The 25891-nt window shown below is 49.3% G+C and overlaps 2 protein-coding genes and 1 pseudogene across 4 annotated transcripts; 1 reads left to right on the top strand and 2 right to left on the bottom strand.

Moving 5' to 3' along the window:
- Nucleotides 1–1324: 1324 nt before the first annotated feature.
- Nucleotides 1325–6025, bottom strand: AMT (aminomethyltransferase). Of its 2 annotated transcripts, XR_003105518.3 has the most exons (10): nt 5576–6025; nt 5305–5472; nt 4696–4776; nt 4253–4384; nt 3781–3859; nt 3353–3498; nt 3086–3266; nt 2688–2770; nt 2318–2473; nt 2074–2216 (listed from the first exon to the last, which is right to left on the bottom strand). XR_003105518.3 is itself a non-coding variant. In XM_006053257.4 (9 exons), the coding sequence occupies exons 1-9, from the start codon at nt 5663–5665 to the stop codon at nt 2038–2040; spliced, it is 1212 nt and encodes a 403-aa protein (XP_006053319.3). In that variant the 5' UTR covers nt 5666–6025; the 3' UTR covers nt 1325–2037. The 2 variants fall into 2 exon arrangements, 1 of the variants encoding a protein (XP_006053319.3); XM_006053257.4 differs by lacking the exon at nt 2688–2770 and having other exon boundaries at nt 1325–2216.
- A 145-nt stretch (nt 6026–6170) lies between these two features.
- NICN1 (nicolin 1) lies at nt 6171–10495 on the bottom strand. 2 transcript variants are annotated; one of them, XM_025271984.3, is made up of 6 exons: nt 10256–10495; nt 8852–8968; nt 8467–8580; nt 7962–8033; nt 7541–7645; nt 6171–7466 (listed from the first exon to the last, which is right to left on the bottom strand). In XM_025271984.3, exons 1-6 carry the CDS (start codon nt 10385–10387, stop codon nt 7425–7427), a joined length of 582 nt encoding a protein of 193 aa, XP_025127769.3. In that variant the 5' UTR covers nt 10388–10495; the 3' UTR covers nt 6171–7424. The 2 variants fall into 2 exon arrangements, with proteins under 2 accessions (XP_025127769.3, XP_006053318.3); XM_006053256.4 differs by having other exon boundaries at nt 8852–9028; nt 10256–10489.
- A 7506-nt stretch (nt 10496–18001) lies between these two features.
- On the top strand, nt 18002–19850 carry LOC102403742 (annotated as a pseudogene).
- Nucleotides 19851–25891: the final 6041 nt, after the last annotated feature.

Here is a 25891-nt window from a genome sequence, read left to right as displayed (position 1 = left end):
CCCTGATCTGGGCGCCTTAAGGAGAGAAGACCTCCTCCTCCTTTCAGGGGTCAGCTCAGAAGCCTCTGTGGTTGGGGAGGCCAACAGTCCATTTTCTGTCTTGGCTTCTTCCTGTTCTTCCTCCCATCCCCCAGGGATGTGATCCTGTAGAGATTTGTCCCTGAGAGGAATCTTGAGGTTGATCACCTCTGAGATTTTTCAGGCAGGTCTGTTTTCGCCTGAACCTTGAGGTTGCTGTATTTCTTTGCTTTTGCTTTCCTGGCAGGGAGCCAGGGAATCCTGGCCTGGACACAGCCTTATATTCTGTGGCTACTTAGCTGTCCATTCTAGTATAAGACAGGGGGCAGCTGGCACCCTCCAGACATGGAGGCACCAAACATCCACCTCCTTTGACCTCTCCAGGTGGGAGTCGGGCTGTGTAAGTTCTTTTCCCAAGCATCATACTCATCCACCTCTTAATCCCTCCCGGAAGGAAGCTGGGTACCTGAAAGAGGGTGAGTCTCAGGGGTGACTTCCCACCCCCACTGCCTAAGTGCCCATGGGGTTGTGCATCTGTGCCCTGCCAGTCACAGGGACATACTAAGCAGCTAGTGCAGAGCAGCCCCATTGTGCCCTGCAGCCTCCCCACTTCCCATCTTTACCCAGGAGCAGAGGAGCTTCATCCTGACCGTACACTAGGCAGCCCTGCCACTTCCACAGTGGGCCACACGAGCTCCAGATGAGCAGTGTGGGCCTGGACCTGCCTCCCTCCCCGATGGTCGTACGTCTGCCTGCTTCTGCTGGGCTAGCAGCTATCTCAGTGTCCCACTGCCTGCTTCCTCTATGGTAAATGTCACTTTGCCATCTGGCAGCCTAGGCCATCTTTGCAGTGTGCACTGGAGTAGGGCTGTGCTGAGCTCGTGCATGAGGACTGGTGGTGGGATGATGGTTCTGCAGCCCCAGGCCCGCCTACTGACAACAAACACCGCACTCACAGTCGGTCTCACATTTCACCCCAGGCTCAACTGAGGATGTGGCTTATTAAACCTGGAAGTGCATCAAGTGTGTGGTTATTCAGACAGGACGGAGTGCGCATGCACAGCAGAAACTGGGGAGGGAACACCCTGGGGGCCGCTGCCCCTGAGCACCCAGACTTGCAGAGGTGGAGAGGGGATGCCAGCTTCCTACCAGCAGTGATGGTGTCCTATAGGGGCACCCCTTTAGTTCTTACAGAGCTGCTTGCCTCGAGGGGAACCCACCCTGAGCCTCGGCCAGGCAGGCCGGCATTAGACTGGCACCCCCAGGAAGTCTGTGGACAGAGAACAATGAAGCTAGAGACTCTGGAGAACAAGAAGGAAGCTCATTTGTTTATTTATTTTTTAGTAGTCTGTGGAGTCCAATAATAAGTCCCAGGGGTGAAGGTCAGCTCAGGATAAGGCAAGCCGGGGAGGAGGCCCGGCCTGTCCACAGCAGCCCTGGGGCTCAGAACAGCTGGTCAGCCTAGCCTGGCGTGGCTGGCTACTGGGCAGCAGACTGGGCCAACTGGAGAATGTGAAAGAGTGGATCCATGCCCGCCTCAGCCATCCCCGAGTTTACACATGGGCCCTGCAGCCCTCCTGGGCCAACCCTCTATAAGTCAGGAATCACACCCCTGCCCCGGAGAAAGCCAATGGCTTGCCTTCATGGCCAGTGAACTAGAGGAGGTAGCCGGCACTGCAGTGTGAGAAACCGTGGTGAGGTAGGTTGGGCAGGCTTTCTCCCCACTTGAAGTGAGCCTTTTGGAAGGATGAGATACCAGAATCAATCTTCTCCAGCAGGCAAGAGAGGGGTCAATGGCACGTGGGCTGGTCCATCACTCAGAAATGCGTTCTTGAAGATATAGTGGCAAGGGGATGAGGCAGCAACAGGTGGTGTGTCCCCACTCACCCAGACAAGAACCAGCATCCACCTAGCCACCCACCTTGGGTGTGTTTTTGCCTTAGCTTCCTGACTAACCCCTGGTAGAATGCCCTCCAGTGTGAGGCTCCTGGAGGGAAGGGCCCCATCCCCCAGTCATCCTCACTTAAGGATGTAGTAGTTTGTAGGCACAAAGGGCATCTTGCTGACCACGGCCGGCTGCTGCTTCCGCCGCACCTCTACCAGCAGCGGAGTGCCTGGCCGACTGTACTCGTAGGGTACATAACCCATTGCCACATTCTTTTTCAGGCAGGGTGAGGGGCAGCCACTGGTCACAGCACCTGTCCAGGCAGAGGCCGTGTGTCAATACCCACCTGCCAGCCCAGGGCCGCCGCCCTCCCAGGGGAGGGACAAGGCTCTCCAGCCTCCCTTGTCCACCTACCGATCACAGTACCCTCTGGACTCAGGATGGGACTCTGTGCCCGTACGGGAGCCCCGTCACACATTAACCCCACACGCCTCCGCTGTGCCTTGCTCTTCAGCTGGGGAACAATGACTGAGGCTCCTGGGAAGTCCATAGCAGCTCGGCGGCGCTTCCCTGGAGCATAACACAACAGATTTAAACCATTGTCCATCAGACCTCTGACCACAGAAGGTCCCAGCAACAAGGACCCCAAGTAACATCCCTCCAGGGCTTCCCAGGTGGCACAGTGGTAAAGAAACCACCTGCCAGTGCAGGAGACGTGGGTTTGATCCCAGGGTTGGGAAGATCCCCTGGAGAAGGTAATGGCAATCCACTCCAGTATTCTTGCCTGTAAAATTCCATGGACAGAGGAGCCTGGCGGGCTACAGTCCTTAGGGTCGCAAAGAGTCGGACACAACTGAGCATGCCTGCCTGTACAACATCCATCCAGCATCAAGGCCCCTTCATTCAGGCACCCCCTGGACCTGATTCCTTCCCCTGCAGTGCAGTTAGTCACCCACCTCCTGCCCCCTGGTCTTGAAGGCTCACCTGCCCACCTCACCTCTGTTGAGAGTCCTCAGCATCTACTGGGCAAAGCCCTGTGGCACCTTCAGAGAATGAAGGCTCAGGGAGGCTGTGTCCCTTGCTCTAGACTACACAGCCTTGGAAGCAGTCCTGGACTGGCTGGTCTCAGTGAGGGTCCCTCCAGCCTTCAGGATCCCCTTCCTGAGTGCTAGCCCAGCTCACCAAGTGTCCAGCTCAGGCTGCCTTCCACCGGTGTGGTGTGCTCGTCAATGTCGTTCCCATACAAGCAGAGGCCTGCCTCCAGGCGCAGGCTGTCCCGGGCTGCCAGTCCTGCCAGCTTCACCTCGGGGTTTTTCAACAGAGCTGCTGCCAGGTAGACGGCCTCCGCTGCCGGCACCGAGATCTGCAAGGGACACCAGACAGAGCAGGTGGGCAGCTGGCCCCAGAGTCCAGTGCCCGGCACCGCCCCATGCCCGCTTCTTGACACACCTCCACACCGTCCTCTCCTGTGTAGCCACAGCGGGTCACACGGCAGCCAGACACGCCAAACACCTCCATCACAGCGCTGGTCATGAAGGGCAGTTTGTGCAGATCATCAGCCACGCCAGCCTGTAGCACCTGGGCTGCAGTGGGACCTGGGTCCAGGGAGCCAGTAACCAAGTGTCCGGGTCGCAGTGCCCCAGGGAACTGGATCACAGCCCTCCGGGATAAGAACAAGCCCCGAGAAAGCCCCACCCTGTAGATGGAAGGAGATGCTCCTGCCCACAGAGCCTCATGGCAGGTATAAGGAGGGCATGATACCAAACACAGAATTAGGTTGCAACACCCTCACCTGCCCCCGGCACGGCCTTCATGCCAAGCAGTAGAGGAAACCTGGAAAGCGGAAGTCAACTGCAAGGCCAGCCTGGCCCACTTACCTTGCAGGGCTAGCAGAGCATTATCCATCACCTCCAGGGCCACATCACTGCCCTTGTTCTGAAGCTCCCTAACCTTGTCCTGAAAGGAAAGAAATATCCCATTAGCTCCAGGATCCCTTTCCCTGAGCACCTGCTGTGAGCCAGGTGCCACAGAGCTCAGCACAGCGGGCTCTCATCTTCCAAGGTCATATAACTACTAAATGGTAGGGATGACTCTAGCCCCGGTTTGCAAGCTCTAACACCAGGCTCCAGCCCTCCACCTTCACCAGAGGATGCTCACTTAGGGGCCAGGATCAGCTTCACCTCCCTACTTGCCCCCCACTTCTTCAACACTGGAGGGCCCACTCTGGCCTGCTTTCTTTCATACAGTCACTGTCTGAACCCCTTATCCATTCCAGGTCTGTCCTGGACAAGGATGCAACTCTGTGAATAAGGAGGACAGGGTACCTAGAACACAACAAGAGGGGCTTACCTGCATGAGGGTCAGGTCCTTCTCCCTGCAGCCAGCATTGGACACCACATACAGGTGTCCCTCGGAGGCACTGGTCACAATCAAGTCATCTAAGATGCCTCCAGCCTCGTTGGTAAACAGCGACAGTGTTCCCTAACATCAAAATGGAGCATCATTGCCTCCAGCTCCAAGAGGCCAAGGTCAAGTGTGAGGCAGACCACCCCTGGCCCCACCCCACCACCAGAGACTCATAAAGCCTCATGTGCAGGGCTGAGGGATGGCGGTGCAGGGAGCAAGCTGGGTCAGCCCAGGCCCCGTAGGGACTCCATCCCCCAGGAATACAGGTCCTGAGAAACTATGTCTGCTCCAGGTCTGTGCCCCCAGGCCTGAAGCCAGGACTCAGATGGGTTTGCTGGCTCGTATCTAAGGACGTTCACTGAGCAGAAATAAAAGAGGGGCCCCACCTGGTTTGGCTTCAGCTCTGCAATATCTCCAACCACTAGACTCTCCATCAGCTTCACGCGGTCACAGCCAAGTATCTTGGTCTGGGAAAGAGATCAAAAGGCGTCAGGTCACTGCAGTAGCTACAGTCTGGAAGGCAATGGACAAGGAAGCATCTTCCCTCCCCCCACAGCCCGGTCCAACTCAGCCAAAGTGCCTGACTAGTCTTTTTGTTCTGCAAGAGGCAGAAGCCCCCCCTTTAACTCCCCCACATCCGCAAACTCAAGAGATGCGCTGAGAGAAGTTAGGGAACTTGAAAGGGCCTGGCACCCTCCTAAAATACCCCCTTTTCCAAACCAACACCCAGAAGGTGGATGACAAGGAGTGGTAGCCCCAGAAACCCCCGGGATGTTGAGGTACCCCTAAGTGGGAGCAGGCTGGAGAGATGAGATGGGGAGATGAGCAGGAGACCCTCTAAACTGGTCTGACCATAGTCCATTATTACACCCTTGAGACCTCGAACTGAGAGGGCTGCTCGGGGCATCCAGCTCCCAGCAAAGAAGGCCAGGGGTTGCACTGCTGTGGATGGCAAGGACCCTAGGCTTGGCAGTCGGTGCCCTCCCCCAGCTCACCTGCAGCATGTGGGACACGTCAAAGAGCGAGCAGTGCTGCCGTGTATGCAGGTGTGAATTCACGTGGCTATCCCGGTACTGCATGGGCAGGCTCCAGCCCGCGAACGCCACCATCTTCCCGCCGTGGGCCAGGTGGAAGTCATAGAGCGGTGTCCTGTGGAGCACGTCCTGCGGGCGGCCAGGCTCAGTGCCACCAAGGCCCCAGACCCCAGCCCTCTCCCCTCCCCCACCCTCCAAGATTGGCAACACAACCCAGCAGCCTCCGGCCCACCTGCGCACAACTGAGCGAACGGCATGGGGCCGAGGGCAGAGCTTGCAGACGCGAGCCCAGACGGGACACCATGCTCCTAGCCTGCTGCATGTTTGCCTACAACTGGTACAGCCGACGCACAGAGGCCACCACTCTGCCAGGCACGCTGGGAGATGTAGTCCGGGCCCTGCTTAAATAGGTCTCTCTCCCCCCGCCCTGGGGGAATTACAGGAGAGAGTGGGCAGCCCCAAGGGCAGGCGGGGCTTTAGCACACACAGTGCCTTGACTCTTCTTGCAGAAAATAGCCCTGGGCTCTTCTTCCATCTGATCAGGGCAGATATGGAGCCAGTGAAGCCACTTAGAAATAGAGCTGGGGGCTAGACCTCCCTGGGCTGACCGCCCTGCCTCCAAAGGGCCAAAGTTCTGCAAAGGGCTGAAAGGCCTGAATTACCAGTTTGGGAAAACAGGCCTGTAAGGTCACCTGGGGGGAGGGGAAGGGGTGGAGAGGGCACAGGAGGGTGGAGCCAGCCTGGTAAGCAGAATACCACTATAACCTGGCCTCCTGGGAGGGTCTCCTGCTCTCTCCCTGGGCGAACATAGATAGCCAGCACAGGGATGCATTCCACAGGTATTTATTGATCTTGCTGCACACTAGGCCCTGTGCTGGGGACACAGCTGTGCAGGAGGTCTGCCATCCCAGGGACCTCCCCGCTCCCACCCATACACTCTGAGGGCTGCTACTCCTTGAGCACAAGACTGTGATCATTACCCTCTTAGCAAAAGCTGAATGGGGCTAAGTCAATGACCCTGCAGGCAGATTCCACTTGCAAGAACTCTGATGGTGGAGAGCAGAAGGTGACCACAAAAGGTGGCTGACCTTCCCCCAGAAAGCTGTTGAACCACACAGACATCCAGTTGGCCAGGTCCAACACATATTGCCGAACTGCCTCCCAATAGCCGCCAGAAGAAAGCCACGAAAAACCAGAGAGAAGCAGGATTTTCTCATAAGAAAACAGCCTGTCTTTTTCAACTGCTGGCCTGGGGTTGTAGGAAACCTCAGCTTCTCAAAAAGCACCATTGAGAACCCTCACCCAGACCCACCACCCCACCAAGGTTGATCCCTCATCACTCTGAGCATGGCTTGTAGAAGGGGGTGAATGGAGGAGGGGCAAGGATATGCTTTGGGCTCCGTCAGATGGCAGCCAAGTCCCAGGACTCATTTTCAGGCCCCAGCCTTGCTGGAGGCACCCGCCCAGACCCAATAGGTGGACAGACCCATTTGAACACACATCCAGGAGCCAGCTCAGGGACCAAGGGACTCAGGCTGCCCCACTTCCCAGCCCTGTGTGGCTCCCAAGGTGAGCAGCAGAAGGGTTTAGACAGGAATTTTTTCTTTTTGTGGGCATAACACAAAGGGAGAGAGACCATTAGGAGGTGCAGAAGGAAGAAATGGGGTTCTTGTTTCTCCCTCAAGCTTCCAAGCTATTAATTTAGCCAACTTCCAAGGTTCTGGGAGGTGACCCTAGCCCGCTGCACTCTGGGGTCAGAGAGCAGACAGAAGACAGGAATGTGCAGCTTGGCAGGGAAACAGAGGGTACAGAGGGATTCTTAGTGACAGAACTGGAGTGTTTTTGGGGAGAAGGAGGAGTTTCGGGTTGCAGTCAGCTGAGGACAGAGTGCATCGCCTCTAGGAGCTCATGCTAAAGCAACACAGTGAGCCCCCAGGAATCTTGACTCTCAGAACGTGGTCCTGACAGAAGGCGCATGCAGGCAACACTTGGAATGCATGGGGACGGCACTTCAGCCTCTGATGGGGGTCCAAACTGGGCCTAGGTGGGCACGGATGGCCAACGTCTTGACAAGCCACGGCTCAAGTGTAGGAGAGCAAGTTCAGGTCGTAACAGCCATCCACCTGCAACACAAAAGACCATCAGACCTGACCCACTCAGGCCAAAGGGAGCCACGCAGAGGGAAGCGATCACTCACGTCAAAGCGGCCGATCCTTGTGGACGTGTGGCTGGCCCGGATCATCTCTGTCAGCGCCCACATCTGCTGGACCTCGGAGGATACCCTGCTGGGGTCTGGGAGACCCTGCTCCAGAAGGAGGGGTCAGTGGCCATGGGTCTCTCCCCAGCAGTGCCCTCAGAACTCCAGAGAGGCCAAGCGGGGCTGTAGGGCCCTCCAGCTAACATTCCCAGATGACTTGTGAAACAGGACGATGGGGCCTGATGTGCAGTAGGTGGCCCAGCCCCACACAGAGATGCCTCAGATCCCAGAAGGGAGGTCCCACAGGGTGAACTAAGGGCCCTGGGTCCAGCCCCAGATTCTTGCAAAAAGGTGTCCCCTTGGGCTTGTACTGGACACCAAAGCTGTTCACACATGGTTCTCACCCAGGGCGAGGGCTTACCTCAAGAAGGGGAGTGGGCTGTTCACAAGGCACTGGATGGGACAGCCACTTGGGGAAGGTCATGGAAGGGCTCTGCAAAGAAAAGAGTACTGCCCTGAGAAGGGCACAGCAGGAGAGCCCTGGAACCAGAGCCCAAGGTCCTGACGACAGAAGAAGGGCCCCTGAGTCCCAGACACTGAGAAAATCCTTTTCAGGACCCAAGGGCACATAAACTACCTAAGTTCTTCTGCTGAAGAAGGAAGCCCCATGAAGACAAGGGTCAGAAGCAGATTCTGGTCCATGAAAGTTCCAGATATGAAAGAGGCAAGTAGCCCCCAAAGTCAGGAAATATGAGGGCATGCCCTCACCTCTCATCATGAGCTTCTAAAATTCCTACCTGGCTAATTTCCCTGTGAGTCTCCCCATCCTTACCCATCCACTGCCACCCACACCCCAGGGCCTTCAAGCCATAGCTAGGAGCCCCGTGGAGAAAGGACCAGCCAACAGCTCTGAGCTGGTCACTCACCTTTGGTCCCTGCTGGAAGATCTGAAGCTCCTCCACCGTGAAAGACAACCACAGTGGTGATGGCTGTCGCAGAATCAGGCGCAGTTCCAGTACTTGGGCCATGTCACACAGCATCTGACACATAAACACACAGACACACAGACACACACACACAAGGACCCAGAGAGGCCCCAGCTCACTGCCCAGGAGCCAACCAGCAATGAGCCGAGGGGCCTTCTCCCCAGGCCTTGGAGAAGGAAAAGTAGTTCCTCCAAGGCACTTACCAAAGAACCACAACCCAGACCAGCCTTGCCCACCCCTCTTCGCGCATATATCCTGGCCCAGACCCCAGGCCCCTTGGGAGCCCTCATCTGGGCTGCCCTGGTCATGCTGAGTCCCAGCTGACCTGGTGCTTGAACAGCGATACGTACTCCTGGGCTCCCTCCTCACTGTGCGGATCAGGCATCAGGCAGTAGTCCCGCAGGCAGGTCACCCACTTGGCTGGAGTGTGTGTTGAGGTGTGCTGGCGAACACGGATGGTCAAAAAGGCTGTGTAGTAATTCTTAAACATGATCTCCTGCAACTAGGGCACACACAACCCACCAAAACAAATCAGACCAGGGTCCAGGGCAGGAGGGGTTTCAAAAGCACCACCTCTTTTCTACCAATCTAACAGTTTCAATAAGAACCCACAGGGGCTTTGCTTTCCTAGAAGAACTCACAGTATAAATAAGCACATCACGCAAACAAACCATGATCTCAGGTCTTGCCGCACGTCCTTGATGCTGCCAGAAGTCAGAGCCCTACCTAACTCTAGAAGAGTCAGAAAATGTACAGATGAGTTCCTCAAGTGGACGGTCAAAGGGTAGAAAATGTAAAAGTAGCATATACAAAGGTGCACCAAGAAGCGAACCTGGCACATGCCTGTGCCAGAGAGTGGTTCAGCCTAGTTACAGTAGTTCTCATCACTGCATAGTCATCAGAATTAATCGAGGGGATTCCCTGGTGGTCCAGTGGTTAGAACTCGGCACTTTCACTGCCAGGGCTGGGATTCAATCCCTGGTTAGGGAACTAGGATTTCACATGCCACATGATGCAGCCAAAAAAAAAAAATACTGAAGGAAAAATTTTTTAAAGCATAGGTGTACAGGCTCCACCCCAGGCCTACTGAATCAGGATTACCAGGGTTGGGCACTTTAATGAAGTCTCCCAGCCTAGAGAAAGGAACAGCTTGAGTAAGAACCATACACTACAGGACAAAGTGGGTGGGGCCGAGAGGCAAGGAGGGCAAAGACACAAAGTGGCTCTGAACGTCAGGCCATTAGAAAGTGGACTTTGTCCTGTGTTGAGGGCCTGCGGTGTCCAGTTACTCGTGGAACTGGAGTCTGGAAACTGCAGCCACTGGGAAGATCCTGATGAGGTTTGAGTTGAACAGCAGGGTCTATTGGAATGGGCAGACAGCAGGTATGGGGGTAATTCATTGTCAAATGATACCTAGCCAGTGGCCAGGGACAAAATCACCTCGCACCTCTGTTTGGTTCAAAACTGTTATTTCGAGCACCTAGCCTACTATTCTGGCACTTCCGTGTTTTAACACCGTTCTGGACATGGGGGAGAGATGTTGAAGTGAACAGAAGAGGAAACTGCACTCTAATATGTGTTAACAAAAGGAATAAAGAAATGGTTAACTGACTATTACGGGCGAGATACCGCAAAGGCTTGCAGCAAACGATTCATTGCCTGGGACACGCCCGAGTTCCCAGATAAGCCCCGCCCAGGAGCCCCGGTCGCGCCCACAGGGCTTGCTCACCTCGAAGGGCGCGACGCTGGGGAAGGTGACATCGATGACCAGCACACCAGGCCGGCCTTGGGAGGTCCGCACGTCGCCCACCTGCAGGGCCACTGTACCTTTCACATGGCAGGGGACCGACACGCGGGACATGGTGGCAGCGGTCGCGACTACTCACAACCGCCGCTCCTGGCCTCTGCCCAATGGTTCTTCCCGGCGTCCTCAGCAGGGCCTCAGGAACTACAACTCCCGAGAGGACTCGCGCTAGGCCAGCCCGGCCAGTCACCGATGCTCGGGGCGGGCCGGAATTCGGAAGTGCTTGCGGAAGTGCTCCTTCAGCCAATCACTGAGCGAGCGAGCCGTAGAGGTCAGTCGCAGACCACGCCCAGGAACGGCCTAGCCGTCTGGATAGAATCTGTGCTGAACTCTCTAGGCGCCCGAAGTCTTAGTCCGTTTCTGCCTCTGTGCGGGGCTGACTTAATTTAGCGCGTAAAGTTACAAGCATGAGTGAGCATGTCTGGAAGACACTGATTGCAGAAGTAGATATTACGCCCTTCCCCCCTTTTTTTAAAGGGCAAAGGATTTGAAGAGATAATTCACAAAAGAAGATAAATAGCCAATATGCCCATGAAAAGATGCCTAACATGAGTATTCATCAGGGAAATACAAATTAGAACTTCCCTGCACCCACTGCTGCTGCTGCTGCTAAGTCGCTTCAGTCGTGTCTAACTCTGTGCGACCCCATAGACAGCAGCCCACCAGGCTCCTCTGTCCCTGGGGTTCTCCAGGCAAGAATACTGGAGTGGGTTGCCATTTCCTTCTCCAATCCTGCACCCACTAGACAGGCTACAATTAAAAACTGAGGAGAATGTGGAACTCTTATCCACTGATAATTTCCTGCCACTTTGAAAACAGTTTGGCCATTTTTTTATGGACTAAATTTATACCTAAAATATGATTCAGCCATTGCACTCTTTAAGTATTTACCCAAGAGAAAAGAGTTAAGCGTCCATTCAAGGGCTTTATTCATAATAGCCAAAGTTTGGAAATAATCCAGATGTCCAACAGATGAGCAAATGAACAGATTAGGTAATTGTGGTATAGCCATACAATGAAATACTACTCAACAATAAAAAGAAATGAACAAATCCACTTGTCTATCAACAGATGAATGGGTAAACAGTGTAATTACACAAAATGGAATTATTCAGCCTTGAAATGAAGTTCTGGCATAGGCTTCAACATGGAAAAACATTGAAAATATTACACTAAGTAAATAAGCCAGATATAGAAGAGCGAATATTGTATAATTCCACTGATGTGAGATACCTAGAAGAGGCAAACTCACAGAGACAGAAAGTTAAATAGAGGTTGCAGGGGCTGGGGAGGGAGAAATACAGAGTTGTTGCTTAACAAATACAGAGGTTTAGTTCAAGATGGATGAAAAAAAAAAAAAATCTGGAAATAGTGGTGAGAAGTACACAGCACTATGTACATAAGGCCAATGAAGTATGTATACAGTTAAATGAATAAATGGCAAATTTGATGTCATGTATGTTTTACTACAATAAAAAACAAATGAACAACTGATATACACAGTACCACGACTAGATTTCAAATGTCCTATATTCAGCAAAAGAAGTCAGACTCAAGTGAGTTCATATGGTATGGTCCCACTTACGTGAAATTCTAAAAAAGTGACAATTAATCTAGAATAATATAAATCAGAACAGTTTTCCCTAGGGCCAAGGGTGAAGGGAGGAGATTGACTATGAAGAAGTACAGGTGAGTATTTGGGGATGATGAGAAGGTTCTATGACTTGATTGGCTGTGGTTGTATTTCTTTAGACTTTTGTCAAAGTTCATTAAACAATCCTTAAGATATGTGCATTAAAAAAAAGTTTTTTTTTTTTATTTTTTGTCTGCCCCACAGGGCATGTGGGAATCTTAGTTCCCTGACCAGGGATCAAACCTGGCACCCCTGCATTGGAAGCATGGAACCTTAACCACTGGACTGCCAGGGAAGTCTCAATATATGTGCATTTTATTATATATAAATTATACTGCATTTGGGACTTCCTTGGCTTCCAGTGCTTAGGGCGTGAGTTCAATCCCTTGTCAGGAAAGTAGGATCCCACAGGCCACACAGCAGGGCCACAATAAATAAATATTGATTTGTTAAAAAAAAAAAAAAAGCATGCCTCAATAAAGAAATAAAAAATAAGATAATAATAAGAAAAAAGGGGTGGGGGGGAGGTTCAAGAGGGTGGGGACATAAGTATGCCTATGGCTGACTCATGTTGATGTATGACAGAAACCAATACAAGATTGTAAAGCAATTATCCTTCAATTAAAAATAAACAAATTTACAAACAAACAAAAGTAAGTTATACCTCAAGGAACATAATTCAACAATAAAAAAATTCACCGTCATATTTATCATCATCACCATCCTTCCAGATACCCGTGAAACAATGCCCCAGAAATTGTCAGTTAAGCCTGCTTTATGGAGGCCATAACAAAGCTGAGGCCAGACACAGTTCAGTGATTTCCAAAGCCAAGAAAGCAGTATGGAGTAGAGCTGGAACCAGAGCCTCTTTTGCATTCCTTCCTTATAAGTCAGAACTCTCCAGACAAACCCTCCACCTTTGGTGACCCGGGCCTTATCTGTGTGAGGTCTCCAAGAGACACAGGCCCAGTGTACCCATAGAATTCTTATAGTGGGGCATCAAACAGACACAAAACCACAATTCCAGGCCAGTCCAAGGAGCAGTCTGGAGGAGCTGAGCCTTCCTAGGCCAGACCTAGAGGCCTCCAGTGACAGAAAACCTTCCCTCCTTCATTGTAATTTGGAACCTTGGGCTTTCCAGACTGCTCCCTGCTATCCCCGTTTTGACTCAGACTAAAGACTCCTCGCCTGGGTCCTTCCAGGTTCCTGAGGGTTTCCCCTTTAGGGAGCAGCACTCCCTGCCCCCATACTGGAGCAGTGGCTTCCCTACATTCCAGAGGACTATAGGCCTCCTGAGAATCAGGAGGACACAGTCAGGTTGTGGTCTTCAGGACTCAGCTCTGACAGCAGACCCATGAGGGCCCTCATCACAGATGAGTCTCACGTCATATCTCTCCAGTAGACAGCTGCCTCTGCACCATATATGTATGGAGAGAGAGAGCTCAACTGAAAGATTAAGTTTATGAACTTACAGACTGTTGGTTCCCGTGAGTACAGAGGCTGAGAACTCCCACGATCTGCAGCTGGCAGATCTGAAACCCAGGAGAGCCAGTGTATAGTCCTTCTTTTAAAAATAATTTATTGTTATTTATTTGCTTCTGCCAGGTCTCAGTTGTGGCAGGCAGGGCCTTTGATCTTCTTGTGGCGTGTGGAGTCTTCATTTTATTTTATTTTTTAGTTAGCACATATGTGGGATCTAGTTCTCTGACTAGGGGTCGAATCCCAGGCTTTGGGAGTGCCACTGAAGTCACTGGACCACCAGGGAAGTCCCACCAATGAGTAGTTCTAGTTCAAGTCTGAAGGCATAAGAACCAGGAGAGCTGATGGTATAAATTCCAGTCCAATAGCTGACAGGCTTGGAGACCCTAAAAGAGCTGATGTTTTGGTCATAACCCAAAGGCTGGAAAAAAAAAATGTTCAAGTTCAAGCAATCAGATGTGAGGGTTTCCTTTTATACTCAGCCTTTTTGTTCTATTCAGAAATTCAATTCATTGGATGAGGCCCGCCCATATTAGGAAGGGTAATCTGCTTTACTCAATCTATTCAAATATTAATCTCAAAAACTAAAAAAAAAAAAGGAGAGAAAAGAAATAAACCAATGTTAATCTGACACAGAAACACCCTCAGACACACACCCACACACCTAATAAAGCTTGGCTAAATATCTAGATACTCCCTGGTCATTTCAAATTGATGTATAAAATTAATCAGCACACAGTATGGTTTTTTTTTTTTCCAGTATGTTTTTAAATTTCCACATATATAAGATTTTTTTTTCAGTTTTCCTTATCTTATTGATATCTAGTTTCATTCCCTTATGACCAGAAAGGAAAAAATACTCTGTGTGATTTCAATCTTTTTAAATTTATCTAGACTTGTTTGTGGAGAAGGCAATGGCAACCCACTCCAGTACTCCTGCCTGGAAAATCCCATGGGCGGAGGAGCCTGGTAGGCTGCAGTCCATGGGGTCGCTATGAGTTGGACACGACTGCGTGACTTCACTTTCACTTTTCACTTTCATGCATTGGAGAAGGAAATGGCAACCCACTCCAGTGTTCTTGCCTGGAGAATCCCAGGGACGGGGGAGCCTGGTGGGCTGCCGTCTGTGGGGTCGCACAGAGTCGTACACGACTGAGGCGACTTAGCAGCAGCAGCAGCAGACTTGTTTGTGGGCTAACACATGACTTACTCTGGAGAATGTTCCACGACCACTTGAGAAGAATGTATATTCTGGTATTGCTGGATAAAATGTTTTGTACATCTCTGTTAGGTCTCGTTGGTTTACAGTATTGCTTAAGTCCTCCATTTCCTTATTGATTATGTCTGGGTCTATCCATCATTGATAGTGGAATACTGAACTATTATTGGAGCACTGTGTATTTCTCCTTTCAATTCTGTAGATTTTTGCTTCATATATTAATATTTTGGGGCTCTGTTGTAAGATGTATGTACATTCATAACTGTTATATCTTCTTGTACCTTTTATTAATATTTTTCTTCTTTGTCTCTTGTAATCTGTTTTGACTTAGGTCTAATTTGCCTTACAATCAAAGAGCCACCCAGCCCTCTTTTGGTAACTATTCAAATGGAATATATTTTTCCACCCCTTAGTTTCAGTTTCTTTGTGCCCTTATACCTAAAGTGAGCCTCTTATAGATACATATAGATAGACCATTAAAAAAAAAAACATTCAGTCTGGGGAATTCCCTGGCGGTCCAGTGGTCAAAACTGGACTCACACGCTTTGGGCTTCCCAGGTGGCTCAGTGGTAAAGGATCCGCCTGCCAATGCAGGAGACGCAGGAGATGTGGGTTTGATCCCTGGGTTGGGAAGATCCCCAGGAGAAGGAAATGGCAACCCACTTCAGTATTCTTGCCTGGAGAATCCCATGGACAGAGGAGCCTGGTGGGCTACAGTTCACGGGGTCACGAAGAGTCAGACACAACAGAGCAGCTGAGCATGCAACTGTTTTCACTGCCAAGGCCTTGGGTTCAATCCCTGGTCAGGGAACTAAGATTCCACAAACTGTGCAGCATGGCCAACACATACATAATAAAAATACTATATATGTCATCTGAATGACCAAAATATATATTTCTCATATATATTTGATCTTTACCCACAGTTTCTGGTTCACAACCTTTCAAAACTCTTGGAATTTCCTGAGAGATAAGAGCAATGGGATAATACTTGGCTTCTTGTCCTCAAATCCTGAAAACCCTTTAGGGAAAGTGACTTTTGGATTCCACCCAAGGGTGGGAGCTGATTGCAGGAGAACTTTTAGTCCCACTCCCCAGACCTCAAGGGAGGGGAGAATGGCTGGAGGTTAAGTCAGTCACCAGTGCCCAATGATTTAATCAATCACGTAATGAAGCTTCCATAAAAACCCCAAAAGGACAGGGTTCAGAGACCTTCCGGGTTGGTGACTATGTGGAGATGGGCAGAGAGTGGTGCCTGGAGAGGGAATGGAAGCTCCACACCCCTTCCCATGCCTTGCTCTTTGTATCTCTTCTTCTGGCTATTGATCAGTATCCTTTAATAATCCTCTTAGGACAAATCAGTAATCTAGTAACTAAGATATTTCACTGAGTTCTGTGAATTGTTCTAGCAAATTAATGGAAATTGAGAAGCAGGCTTTGGAAGTTCTGATGTACAGCCAGCGGGTCAGAAATACAGGTGACAAAAGTTGAGATTGGCAGCATAAATTGGAGAGGGTTATTGTAAACTCAATATGTAGCCAGTTAATTAGAAGCACAGGTAACAACCTGGCCTTGTGACCTCTGTCTGCAGTGGAGGGCAGTCTTGTGGGACTGAGCCCTTGACCCATGGAATTTGATTCTATCTCCAGATAGATATTTGATGATGTTTAAAGTCTGTAGGAATTTATGGAATAGCTAACCAAGACCAACAAACAAGTTTAGTCTTTATGAACATCCGTATGCTCTAGAATTAACTACTGAACTCCCAGTGAAAAGTGTCAGGATAAAAAAGGCACTAAAAATTAATCAGATCTTAGTGATAATGGCTTATTATTCATTGAATATCATCTTTATTTCTAATAGGATTTGTTGCATACCATTCCTGAAATGTCTGTCTTAGAAGTACAGTTACAATGGAAGGATTTAATTCATGATAAAGATCAGTATATGTTGAAAACATGTAGTTCAGTTTGTTTCAGATTAATTTTTTCAGGAAAAATTGTTTTAAAGGTTCAAGGAAGCCATAGTTATAACTGAATAATATTATAGTTTTATTATTGTGATTTACACATTCTTTCTAAAAAATACGTTGATCCTTTAATTCCCAAAGAGATGGAGACCTCGATAATAACCATATTTAAAAAACCCATGTCTTAAAACAAGGCTTACTTACCAGACATAACTGAATGTAGAAAGCCCTTTTTCAACACTGTATGCAAATTAGTTAGGTTTTTGCATGCATATTTAAGACTATACTTCAGCTGATAGTGTTTGTATCTTCAGCGTGTATATTAATCAGGTGGTGAATTATTCTTTCAGTCTTTGGTAGTAACTGGAAGTTGTCTTATGCTTTTGGTATTGCTTTGTAAAAGATTTTCATTTCAGAGAGGAGTGTTCACCTTTACCATTTAGCATAGTGATTTAAGTGTTGATCATTCCATTCAAGGAGAGTCATAATTTTTAATGGTAACTAGGAGAAGGAACTGAGAAGGCAATGGCACCCCACTCCAGTACTCTTGCTGGAAAACCCATGGACAGAGGAGCCTGGTGGGCTGCAGTCCATGGGGTCGCTAAGAGTTGGGAACGACTGAGCGACTTCACTTTCACTTTTCACTTTCATGCATTGGAGAAGGAAATGGCAACCCACTCCAGTGTTCTTGCCTGGAGAATCCCAGGGATGGGGGAGCCTGGTGGGCTGCCGTCTCTGGGGTCGCACAGAGTCAGCCACAACTGAAGCGACTTAGCAGCAGCACCAGCAGTGAGGTTTTGGTGGCTCAGACGGTAAAGCGTCTGCCTACAATGCGAGAGACCCGGGTTAGATCCCTGGGTCGGGAACATGCCCCTGGAGAAGGAAATGGCAACCCACTCCAGTACTCTTGCCTGGAGAATCCCATGAAAGGAGGAGAGTGGTAGGCTACAGTCCATGAGGTTGCAAAGAGCGGGACCCACTTTACTTCACTTTATTTTCAAGATGGTTTCAAGTTACATTGTGTCCTTTCCATTAAACCTGAAAGACTCCCTTTAGCATTTCTTGTAGGGCAGGTCTCCTGCTATATTGTTGCTTATTTTAAATAAGTAAATAGGGACTTTCCTGTGTTGTGGTTAAGACTCCACCCTTCCCCAGCAGGGGGCACAAGCTGGGTCCCTTCTCAGGGAGCTTAGGTGGCGCTAGTGGTGAAGAATCTGCCTTCCAACGCAGGATACACAGGTTTGATCCCTGGGTCAGGAAGAGCCCATGGAAGAGGAAATGGCAACCCACTCTAGTATTTGTGCCTGGGAAAGTCCGTGGACAGAGGAGCCTGGGGGGCTACAGTCCATGGGGTCACAAAGAGCTGGACACAACTGAACGACCTGAAGAGCACAGGGAGCTAAGATTCCCATGTGCCTGGCAGTGTAGCTTAAAAAAAAAGTTTAAAGTTTCCTGTTTTATTTTCGAACACATAAACATCTACTTGAGAGAGATATAACTCATATAAAATCTCTCTTGAGTTGTCCTCGGTTATTTTAAGAGTGTAGGACAGAGGAGCCTGTCATGCTACAGTCCACAGGGTCACAAAGAGCTGGGCTCAACTTTGAAAAACCAACAACAATGTTAACACTACCAAGCAAATTGAAGCAGGGTGGTGGTCTCAAAGAGTCCTGGGTGCCACGTACAGCCTCTGACTCCACTCGGCTGCTTGTTAAAGAGGCGGCAGAAGCTGAAGCTAATTTACGTTGTACGTGCAAAGTGCGTTTTCCTAATCTGAACAGTTCCATCGCTTTCAGCTGTCACTCCGGATAAGGGTTACTACCAGGGTGGCAAATTTCAGTTTGAAACTGAAGTTTCTGATGCATACAACATGCTGCCTCCCAAAGTGAAATGCTTGTCCAGGATCTGGCACCCCCAACAGCACAGAGACAGGTGAAATACCCCAAAGTTTACTGAGAGAAAACTCAATGTTCTCAACTGTTTGGGGCACTGGCTGGACTCCCACGAGGACTGGGAAGGATGTTGTTTGGGGATTAAACTGTTTACTAATCTTTTGAGTTTCGATGATCCACTAAATATTGGAGCTGCAGAACAACATCTGTGGGACAAGAAGAACTTCCGGAATAAAGTTGAAGACTACATTAAACATTAGGCCAGCTGACAGGAGTAGCAGACTGCAAGGCCATGGATCGCGCATTAAGAAGCTTATCTCCAGGCTTCCCAGGTGGCTCACTGGTAATGAATCCACTTGCCAATACAGAAGACACAGTTTCCAATCCTTGGTCCGGGAAGATCCCACATGCCAAGAAGTAACTAAGCCTGTGCGCCAAAACTACGGAGCCTATGCTCTAGAGCCCAGGAGCCACAAGTCTTGAGCCCACACACCGCAGCTACTGAAGCCCGCTCGCCCTAGAACCCGCGCTCCGCAACATGAGAAGCCACTGCGATGAGAAGCCTGCGCACTGCAACTAGGGAAAAGCCCATGCAAACAGTGAAGACCCAGCACAGCCAAAAATAAAGAAAATCATATATTAAAAAAAAAAAAGAAGTTTGCCTTCAACTGAAAGCAGAAGGTTGTTCCCTCCCCAGTCGAGTAAAAATCGCTCCATGCCTGCCCATTGCAGTCAGAGAGTTACACATAAATAAAGGAAGAAAATGTGTTTGGGGTTCTAAAGAGCTGTCTGCTCACCCTAACATGTTTACTTTTTGGAAACTGCACTGTACAGGCTGTTGGTGAGGTTCCCGAGAAGTTGTAATGAGCTCAACATTGAGACTAGAGCTGCCTTTGTGCACTTTCCCAAAGTCAGTTCCCTGCTCAGGTGATGCTAACGATGTGTTCTTTGTAGCTTGCAGGTTGGCAATCAGAAACATGCTCCAGACTCTGATTGCACGCAAATTCTTTTCGCTCCTTCGACAAATGTTGGTCCTGCCTAGATGTTATGAAGCTTCCCAGAATGCACAGTAGATGCCTTAATGAAATGCATATTTGATTTAAGTATATTTTGGGACAGATTTGTTATTTGTAAAATTTAACACTGTATTTGTTTTTTGGTTTTCATTTAGTTTGTATTTTCATTGTATAGTGCAGACAGAAAGATGTTAGGTCAAGCAACTTTTTTGGGGGGAGGTTAAGCAACTTTTGAGAAAGAATACAGAAAAATATGAAAGGCAAAAAATAAAAAGAGTGTATGTGTTCTCAAAATAAAAAACTTTGAGATCCGCTGTTCTAGGGTTTATAAATTGTTAGATCATGGCTGTGAGAGAATGAATATTCTTACATTTAATCAATAACATCAAACTTCTTCCCCAAATGGTCCTTTGCTTCCCAAAATAACAATAAGCAATAATCTTTTTAAACTGCATCTCTGGCCCTCCCTTCCTAATCTATCTCTTACACTATTCTATTCCCTGCTCTGGCCACGTTAGCCTCCACATTATCCCAGGCTTACAGGTTTACTTCCACCTGTTTGCTCACTCTCTCTCCTTTCTCCTTCTCAGCCCTGATATCTCCTTCAGTTCAGTTCAGTTCAGTTCAGTCTCTCAGTCATGTCCGACTCTTTGTGACCCCATGAATCGCAGCATGCCAGGCCTCCCTGTCCATTACCAACTCCCGTCACTGAGACTCATGTCCATCGACTCAGTGATGCCATCCAGCCATCTCATCCTCTGTCATCCCCTTCTCCTCCTGCCCCCAATCCCTCCCAGCATCAGAGTCTTTTCCAATGAGTCAACTCTTCGCATGAGGTGGCCAGAGTACTGGAGTTTCAGCTTTAGCATCATTCCTTCCAAAGAAATCCCAGGGCTGATCTCCTTCAGAATGGACTGGTTGCATCTCCTTAAAGTCCAAGGGACTCTCAAGAGTCTTCTCCAACACCACAGTTCAAAAGCATCAATTCTACAGCGCTCAGGCTTCTTCACAGTCCAACTCTCACATCCATACATGACCACTGGAAAAACCATAGTCTTGACTAGACGGACCTTTGTTGGCAAAGTAATGTCTCTGCTTTTCAATATGCTATCTAGGTTGGTTATAACTTTTCTTCCAAGGAGTAAGCGTCTTTTAATTTCATGGCTGCAGTCACCATATCTCCTTACCTAACATCATATTACACGTTCATTTATATGTCTGACCACCCTTTGGAACTGCACTGTCGAACAGAAATAAAATGCAAGCCACAAATGTGAGCCCCATATGTAATTTTAAAATTCTCAGTAGTTATGTTATAACATTTAAAAAAAGTATTCTTAATATTTTGTAAACGAACGTGCAAAGAGATAGATTGGAATGGTCTGCAGTTGGCACCCTTCCCTAGAACAGGTCCCAGGAATCTGAGAAAACATCTCCTGGCTGGCAACCCTCTGACAAAATAAGGACACCACCACCATCTGGATGAGAGTGAGGGGCAATGCACTCATGAAAACCACGTCCCAGCTTTCTGCGAACACATCTCCGAGGCTGGCAGTTCAGTTCAGTCAGTCAGTCGTGTCTGACTCTTTACGACCCCATAGACTGCAGCACACCAGGTTTCTCTGTCCATCACCAACTCCTGGAGCTTGCTTAAATTCATGTCCATCAAGTCAGTGATGCCATCCAACTGTCTCATCCTTTGTCGTCCCCTTCTCCTCCTGCCTTCGATCTTTCCCAGCATCAGGGGCTTTTCCAAAGAATCAGTTCTTCGCATCAGGTAGCCAAAGTATTGGAGTTGCAGCTTCAGCATCAGTTCTTTCAATGAATATTCAGGACTGATCTCCTTTAGGATGGACTGGTTGAATCTCCTTGGTGTCCAAGGGACTCTCAAGAGTCTTCTCCAACACCACAGTTCAAAAGCATCAATTTTTCGGCGCTCAGCTTTCTTTATAGTCCAACTCTCACATCCGTACGTGACTACTGGAAAAACCTTAGCTCTGACAAGACGGACCTGGCTGGCAACCCTCTGACATAATAGGGACAACAGCACCATCTGGTGGGAAATGGGGGTAACACACCGATGGAAATCGGGTCCGGGCTATGAACATAGCGCCTTGCTGGCAACCCTAGGACATAATAGGGACAACACCACCATCTGGTGGGGAATGAAGAGTAATGCACCCATGAGAATCAGGCTCCAGGACTCAAGGCTGGTGGAGGGGATGTAAGGTGGAGGTGGGCTCTGGGTGCCTGGAACGTTATTCCTTACCTGTGTTTTGGACCCTCAATTTTCCAAAAATCTTTCTCATACCTTATCTCTTAGTATTACCAAAGTAACTATCATATTAAGAATTCTATCAATAATCAAAACAAGGAGACTATGCTAGGCTCCCTTTTGCCTGGTCTACTCCTGAACTCTGGAAATTACTGTCTGAAAGAGTATCCTACAACCCAGTCCTCTGCCAAATCCTTATTATCATTCTTTTTTTTTTTTTTTTGGTCAGCCTTGGCAGGTTGTAGAATCTTAGTTCCCTGACCAGGAATCGAACCTGTGTCCTCAGCAGTAAAAGCCAAGAATTCCAATCACTGAACTGCCAGGGAATACCTTGCCCAGTCACACACACACACACACACACATACACACACACACAAGCTGCTCTTGCTTGTAATGTTTGGGGTTCCAGAAAGAGTCCGTATGTATAAAATTGTGCTGAATGAATGGTACCCTTGTCTAATGGCATAGTCTCCAATAACAATCAAGTTTCTGACCCAGGTGGGGAAAGCACCTAGCAATGTTGAGTAAACAAAGGAGAATAGTAATAATAACAGTAATAACAACCACTAACATTTAGCATTTACTAAGTAAGGGCACTGGTCTCTTTATGCTTGTGTTCTTCCTTCATTCCACTCCCCTTCGAGGTAGAAATCACAATTATATATTACAGGTAAGAGAAATGAGTGGCAAGGTTGAAATACTTGCCCTAGGCCATATAACTGATGAGTGGCCAAACTGGGTTTCAGTTTTGGCAGAAGGACACGGTGTTGTAAACAGAATCTGGCTTCAACTCTATGATTTTGGTAATTTAATAAATACAAACTGAGCACATTTTTTTTCAACGTGGGCATACAGCAGTGAACAAGTCTCTCCTCTCATAGAATATTCATTCTTGTGGAGGAGATAAGACAAATAAATCAGTTTACATATAATGTCTACAAGAGATAAGCACTCTGAACAAAACAGCAAGTAAAGCATACAACACAGTCTTGCTAGGATTCAGCTAGGCTTTCTGTTAAAAGCCTCCAGGGGCATTCCCTGGTGGTCTAGTAGTTAGGATTTGGGGCTTTCACTGCTGTGACCTGGGTTCAGTTCAATCCCTGAAGGGGGAAGTGAGATGCCGCAAGCCCCATGGCAAAAAAAAAAAAAAAAACCCAAAAAGGCCACCTGGACCCTAGGGAAGACAATAGTTCTTTCCCCATTTCCTACCCTGGGTTCAGCATTTTGATTGGCAGCAGGAAAGAAAGTTTGTGGCAAGAAAGTGATTAACAAGGCCGGGCTCTGCTTAAAGGTGACCACACCCAAAGCCCTGAATGAGTAGATGAGGGATTCAGTTTCAAGATGAACCAATTGGGAAGGCTGAGCTGAGTGGACCTTGAAGGTTGGGAGGGTCTGAGACTCAGGCAAGATCCAGAAATAAGGCGTGATTTAAATTGAGCTACGCTTAGCTTAAGGTGTGGTACATAATAGGTGCTCAGGTAAGGTAGTGAATGACTGACTGATAGAGCTGATAATTGAAAGGAATAAAACAAAACCCAAGAAGGTGTGTTGATGGGTGTGTGTGTGTGTAAATGAGCATTTAGAGCTTCCAGAATTCTCAGAGGCCCACAGGTTGGTGGCCAGACCCATCTGGAACCAGGCAAGCGGGCAGCAGATTCTATTGGGGTGTAAATGTAACCAGTCCAGCCCTGGTGAGTGCAGCACAAAGTCCTCAGCTGAGTTTGAAGCCGCCCTTTCTTTCGCACCAGGCGCCCCCAACCTCTGGGCTGAGAACTGGTACCTCCTGTTAGACCAGCGACAACGTTAGAAAAGAAATAAAGTGCTCAGTAAGTGTAATGCACTTGAATAATCCCCAAACCATCCCCCCGACCCCCACCCTCAGTCTGTGGAAAAATTGTCTTCCATGAAATCAGTCCCTGATGCCCAAAACTTTTCAGACGGCTGTTTTACTGTATCTCCAATAAGATAATTTGAAGTTGCTCCAAAGAGGTGGCATGGCAGACCGGCCCCTTGAGTCTCCCTGGTCCAGCCTCTCAGGCTCTAGAGGGCAGTGCAAGTCAAGATGGCCAGGAGCTGGCCCACGGCTCAGCCACTTGGGGCGGAACCAGACTAGCATTTCTCTGACCTTAAGCACACTGCAGGGCTTTCTAGCCTGGAGGGCCTGCAAGCACTGCAGGATGTTCAGGGCCTTCTGTATTTTCTTAAATTATTTTTTTTTTATTTATTTTTGGCCGTAGTGGGTCTGGGTAGCCACTGCCAGGGTTTTCTCTAGTTGCAGGGCAACTCTTTGTTGCAATGTGCGGCTTCTCACTGCAGTGGCTTCTCCTATTGTGAAGCACGGGCTCTAGAACAGGGGCTCAGTAGTTGCAGCACCTGGGGGTCTTCCTGAACGGGATCCAACCCGTGTACCCTGCACTGGCAGGCAGGTTCTTATTTGCTGGACCACCAGGGAAGTCTGGATCTTTTTAAATGAGAGGCAAGATTGTGCGTTCAGGGAGTATTTGGGGAAAAGTGTCGATAGTTTTTTCCGATTACGGAGGTGAGGAAGGCTGGGGACTCTGCCACAGGGAATGAAATCCATGGTCTCCACTTCCCAGAGTTGGTGTGCACACTGGTTCTACACTTTCTTCCTAAAGGTTGGCCAGTAGCCCCAGGTCCTTTGGGGCCTGTGGAGGACACAGCTGCTCTCATCCAGGGAGCCTGTGTCCAATGGTAGGAGGGGGTGGCAGGAAATAAGACTTTCTCTAGTCCTTGGGGGCTGCTGGGTACAGCTGGGCACTTGGAGCAGCTTCCTGCAGCTGCTAGGGACAAGGAGCCAGGGAATGCTTGCCCGTGTTTCCCTGGCTTTCCTGGGACCCGCTCTCTTGACACTGAAGTCACTGGGCCCCACCAGGCCCCACTCTGGCCTCACCGTTGGTACATTTTATCCCATTATGAAAGGAATCTGGAACGAGATGACTCTAGTGCCGGGCAATGCAGGACCGACAGGAGGCTGCCCAGAGGTTTGTCCGGTCGGTTCCCCTCCCTCCTTCCCTGAGCTCCTCCGTCTCAGCCCCCACCCTCCATCCCATCCCAGAACCTTCTGTTTGGAGCCAGGCAAGTTTCAGCAGAGTCTAGGATGCCTAGTCAGGGCCTGCTCAGGCAGTCACCTCTACCCCATTCTCATCCATGTGGCCAGGCCTGGACCGGCTCTGATGCGGCCGAAGCCCTCCTGGGAATTCCCCAATCCAGCAGGAAAGACCCAGCTTCAGTGATCTCTCCTCCAGGTGCACTCCTAGCCTGGGCCAGGCTGCCTGATGCCCCCCTCCTTGATTGCAGCTTTCCCAGGGGAGTTGCAACACACGCTTCTCTGTTGTTCTGGCTGTGACTTGTAGTTCTCTGCCTTTGACCTTCTTTCATGTCTGGGAAAACAGTAAAGGACTTGGGGATTTTTTTTTTTTTTTTCTTTTTTGACCATGTAAGAAGCATGTGGGATCTTAATTCCCCGACCAGGGATCGAACCTGCACCCCTGCATTGGAATTCAAAGTCTTAATCATTGGACTGCCAGGGAAGTCCCTCTTTTCGCCCTTTGAAAGGGGCTGGCTGAACCTAGAGTCCTCTGCCTTTTCCTCACTGATTTCTCCCTGCCCTCCCTAGTCCCTGATCACTCCCACAACTCAACACGGTCAAGACCCCACCAAGGCGATGCCGTGCAAACAAAGGGAGAAGAAGACAAAGACCTGGGCCTGTTCTTCCAAGTCTGGAAAGCCCTCCCTCTTGGGAGTTGAGGTTTTGACCCAGCTGTATCCATCTGCTCACTCATAAGGGGAGCCTGGCGTGCTGCAGTCCATGGGGTCGCAAAGAGTTGAAAATGACTGAGCGACTGAACAACAACAACAGCTCACTCAGCAAGCGCCAGTGGAGCTCCTTATTCTGGGCTAGGCACAGTGAAGGCTATAACAGTGAACACAGATCCGAAGCTTGGCTATCGACTGGCTGTGTGACCTCCGGTGACTCTATCCTCAGGCCTCAGTTTCCGCATCTGTAACATGGGGCCAATAATAATAGCCTCTGCAGAGCGTTGTTGGGAGGCCAAGT

This window comes from Bubalus bubalis, chromosome 21, assembly GCF_019923935.1.
Source record: "Bubalus bubalis isolate 160015118507 breed Murrah chromosome 21, NDDB_SH_1, whole genome shotgun sequence".
Lineage (NCBI taxonomy): Eukaryota > Metazoa > Chordata > Mammalia > Artiodactyla > Bovidae > Bubalus > Bubalus bubalis.
The sequence above is the reverse complement of the archived record's forward strand: the minus strand, read 5'-3'. Positions and strand labels throughout refer to the sequence as shown.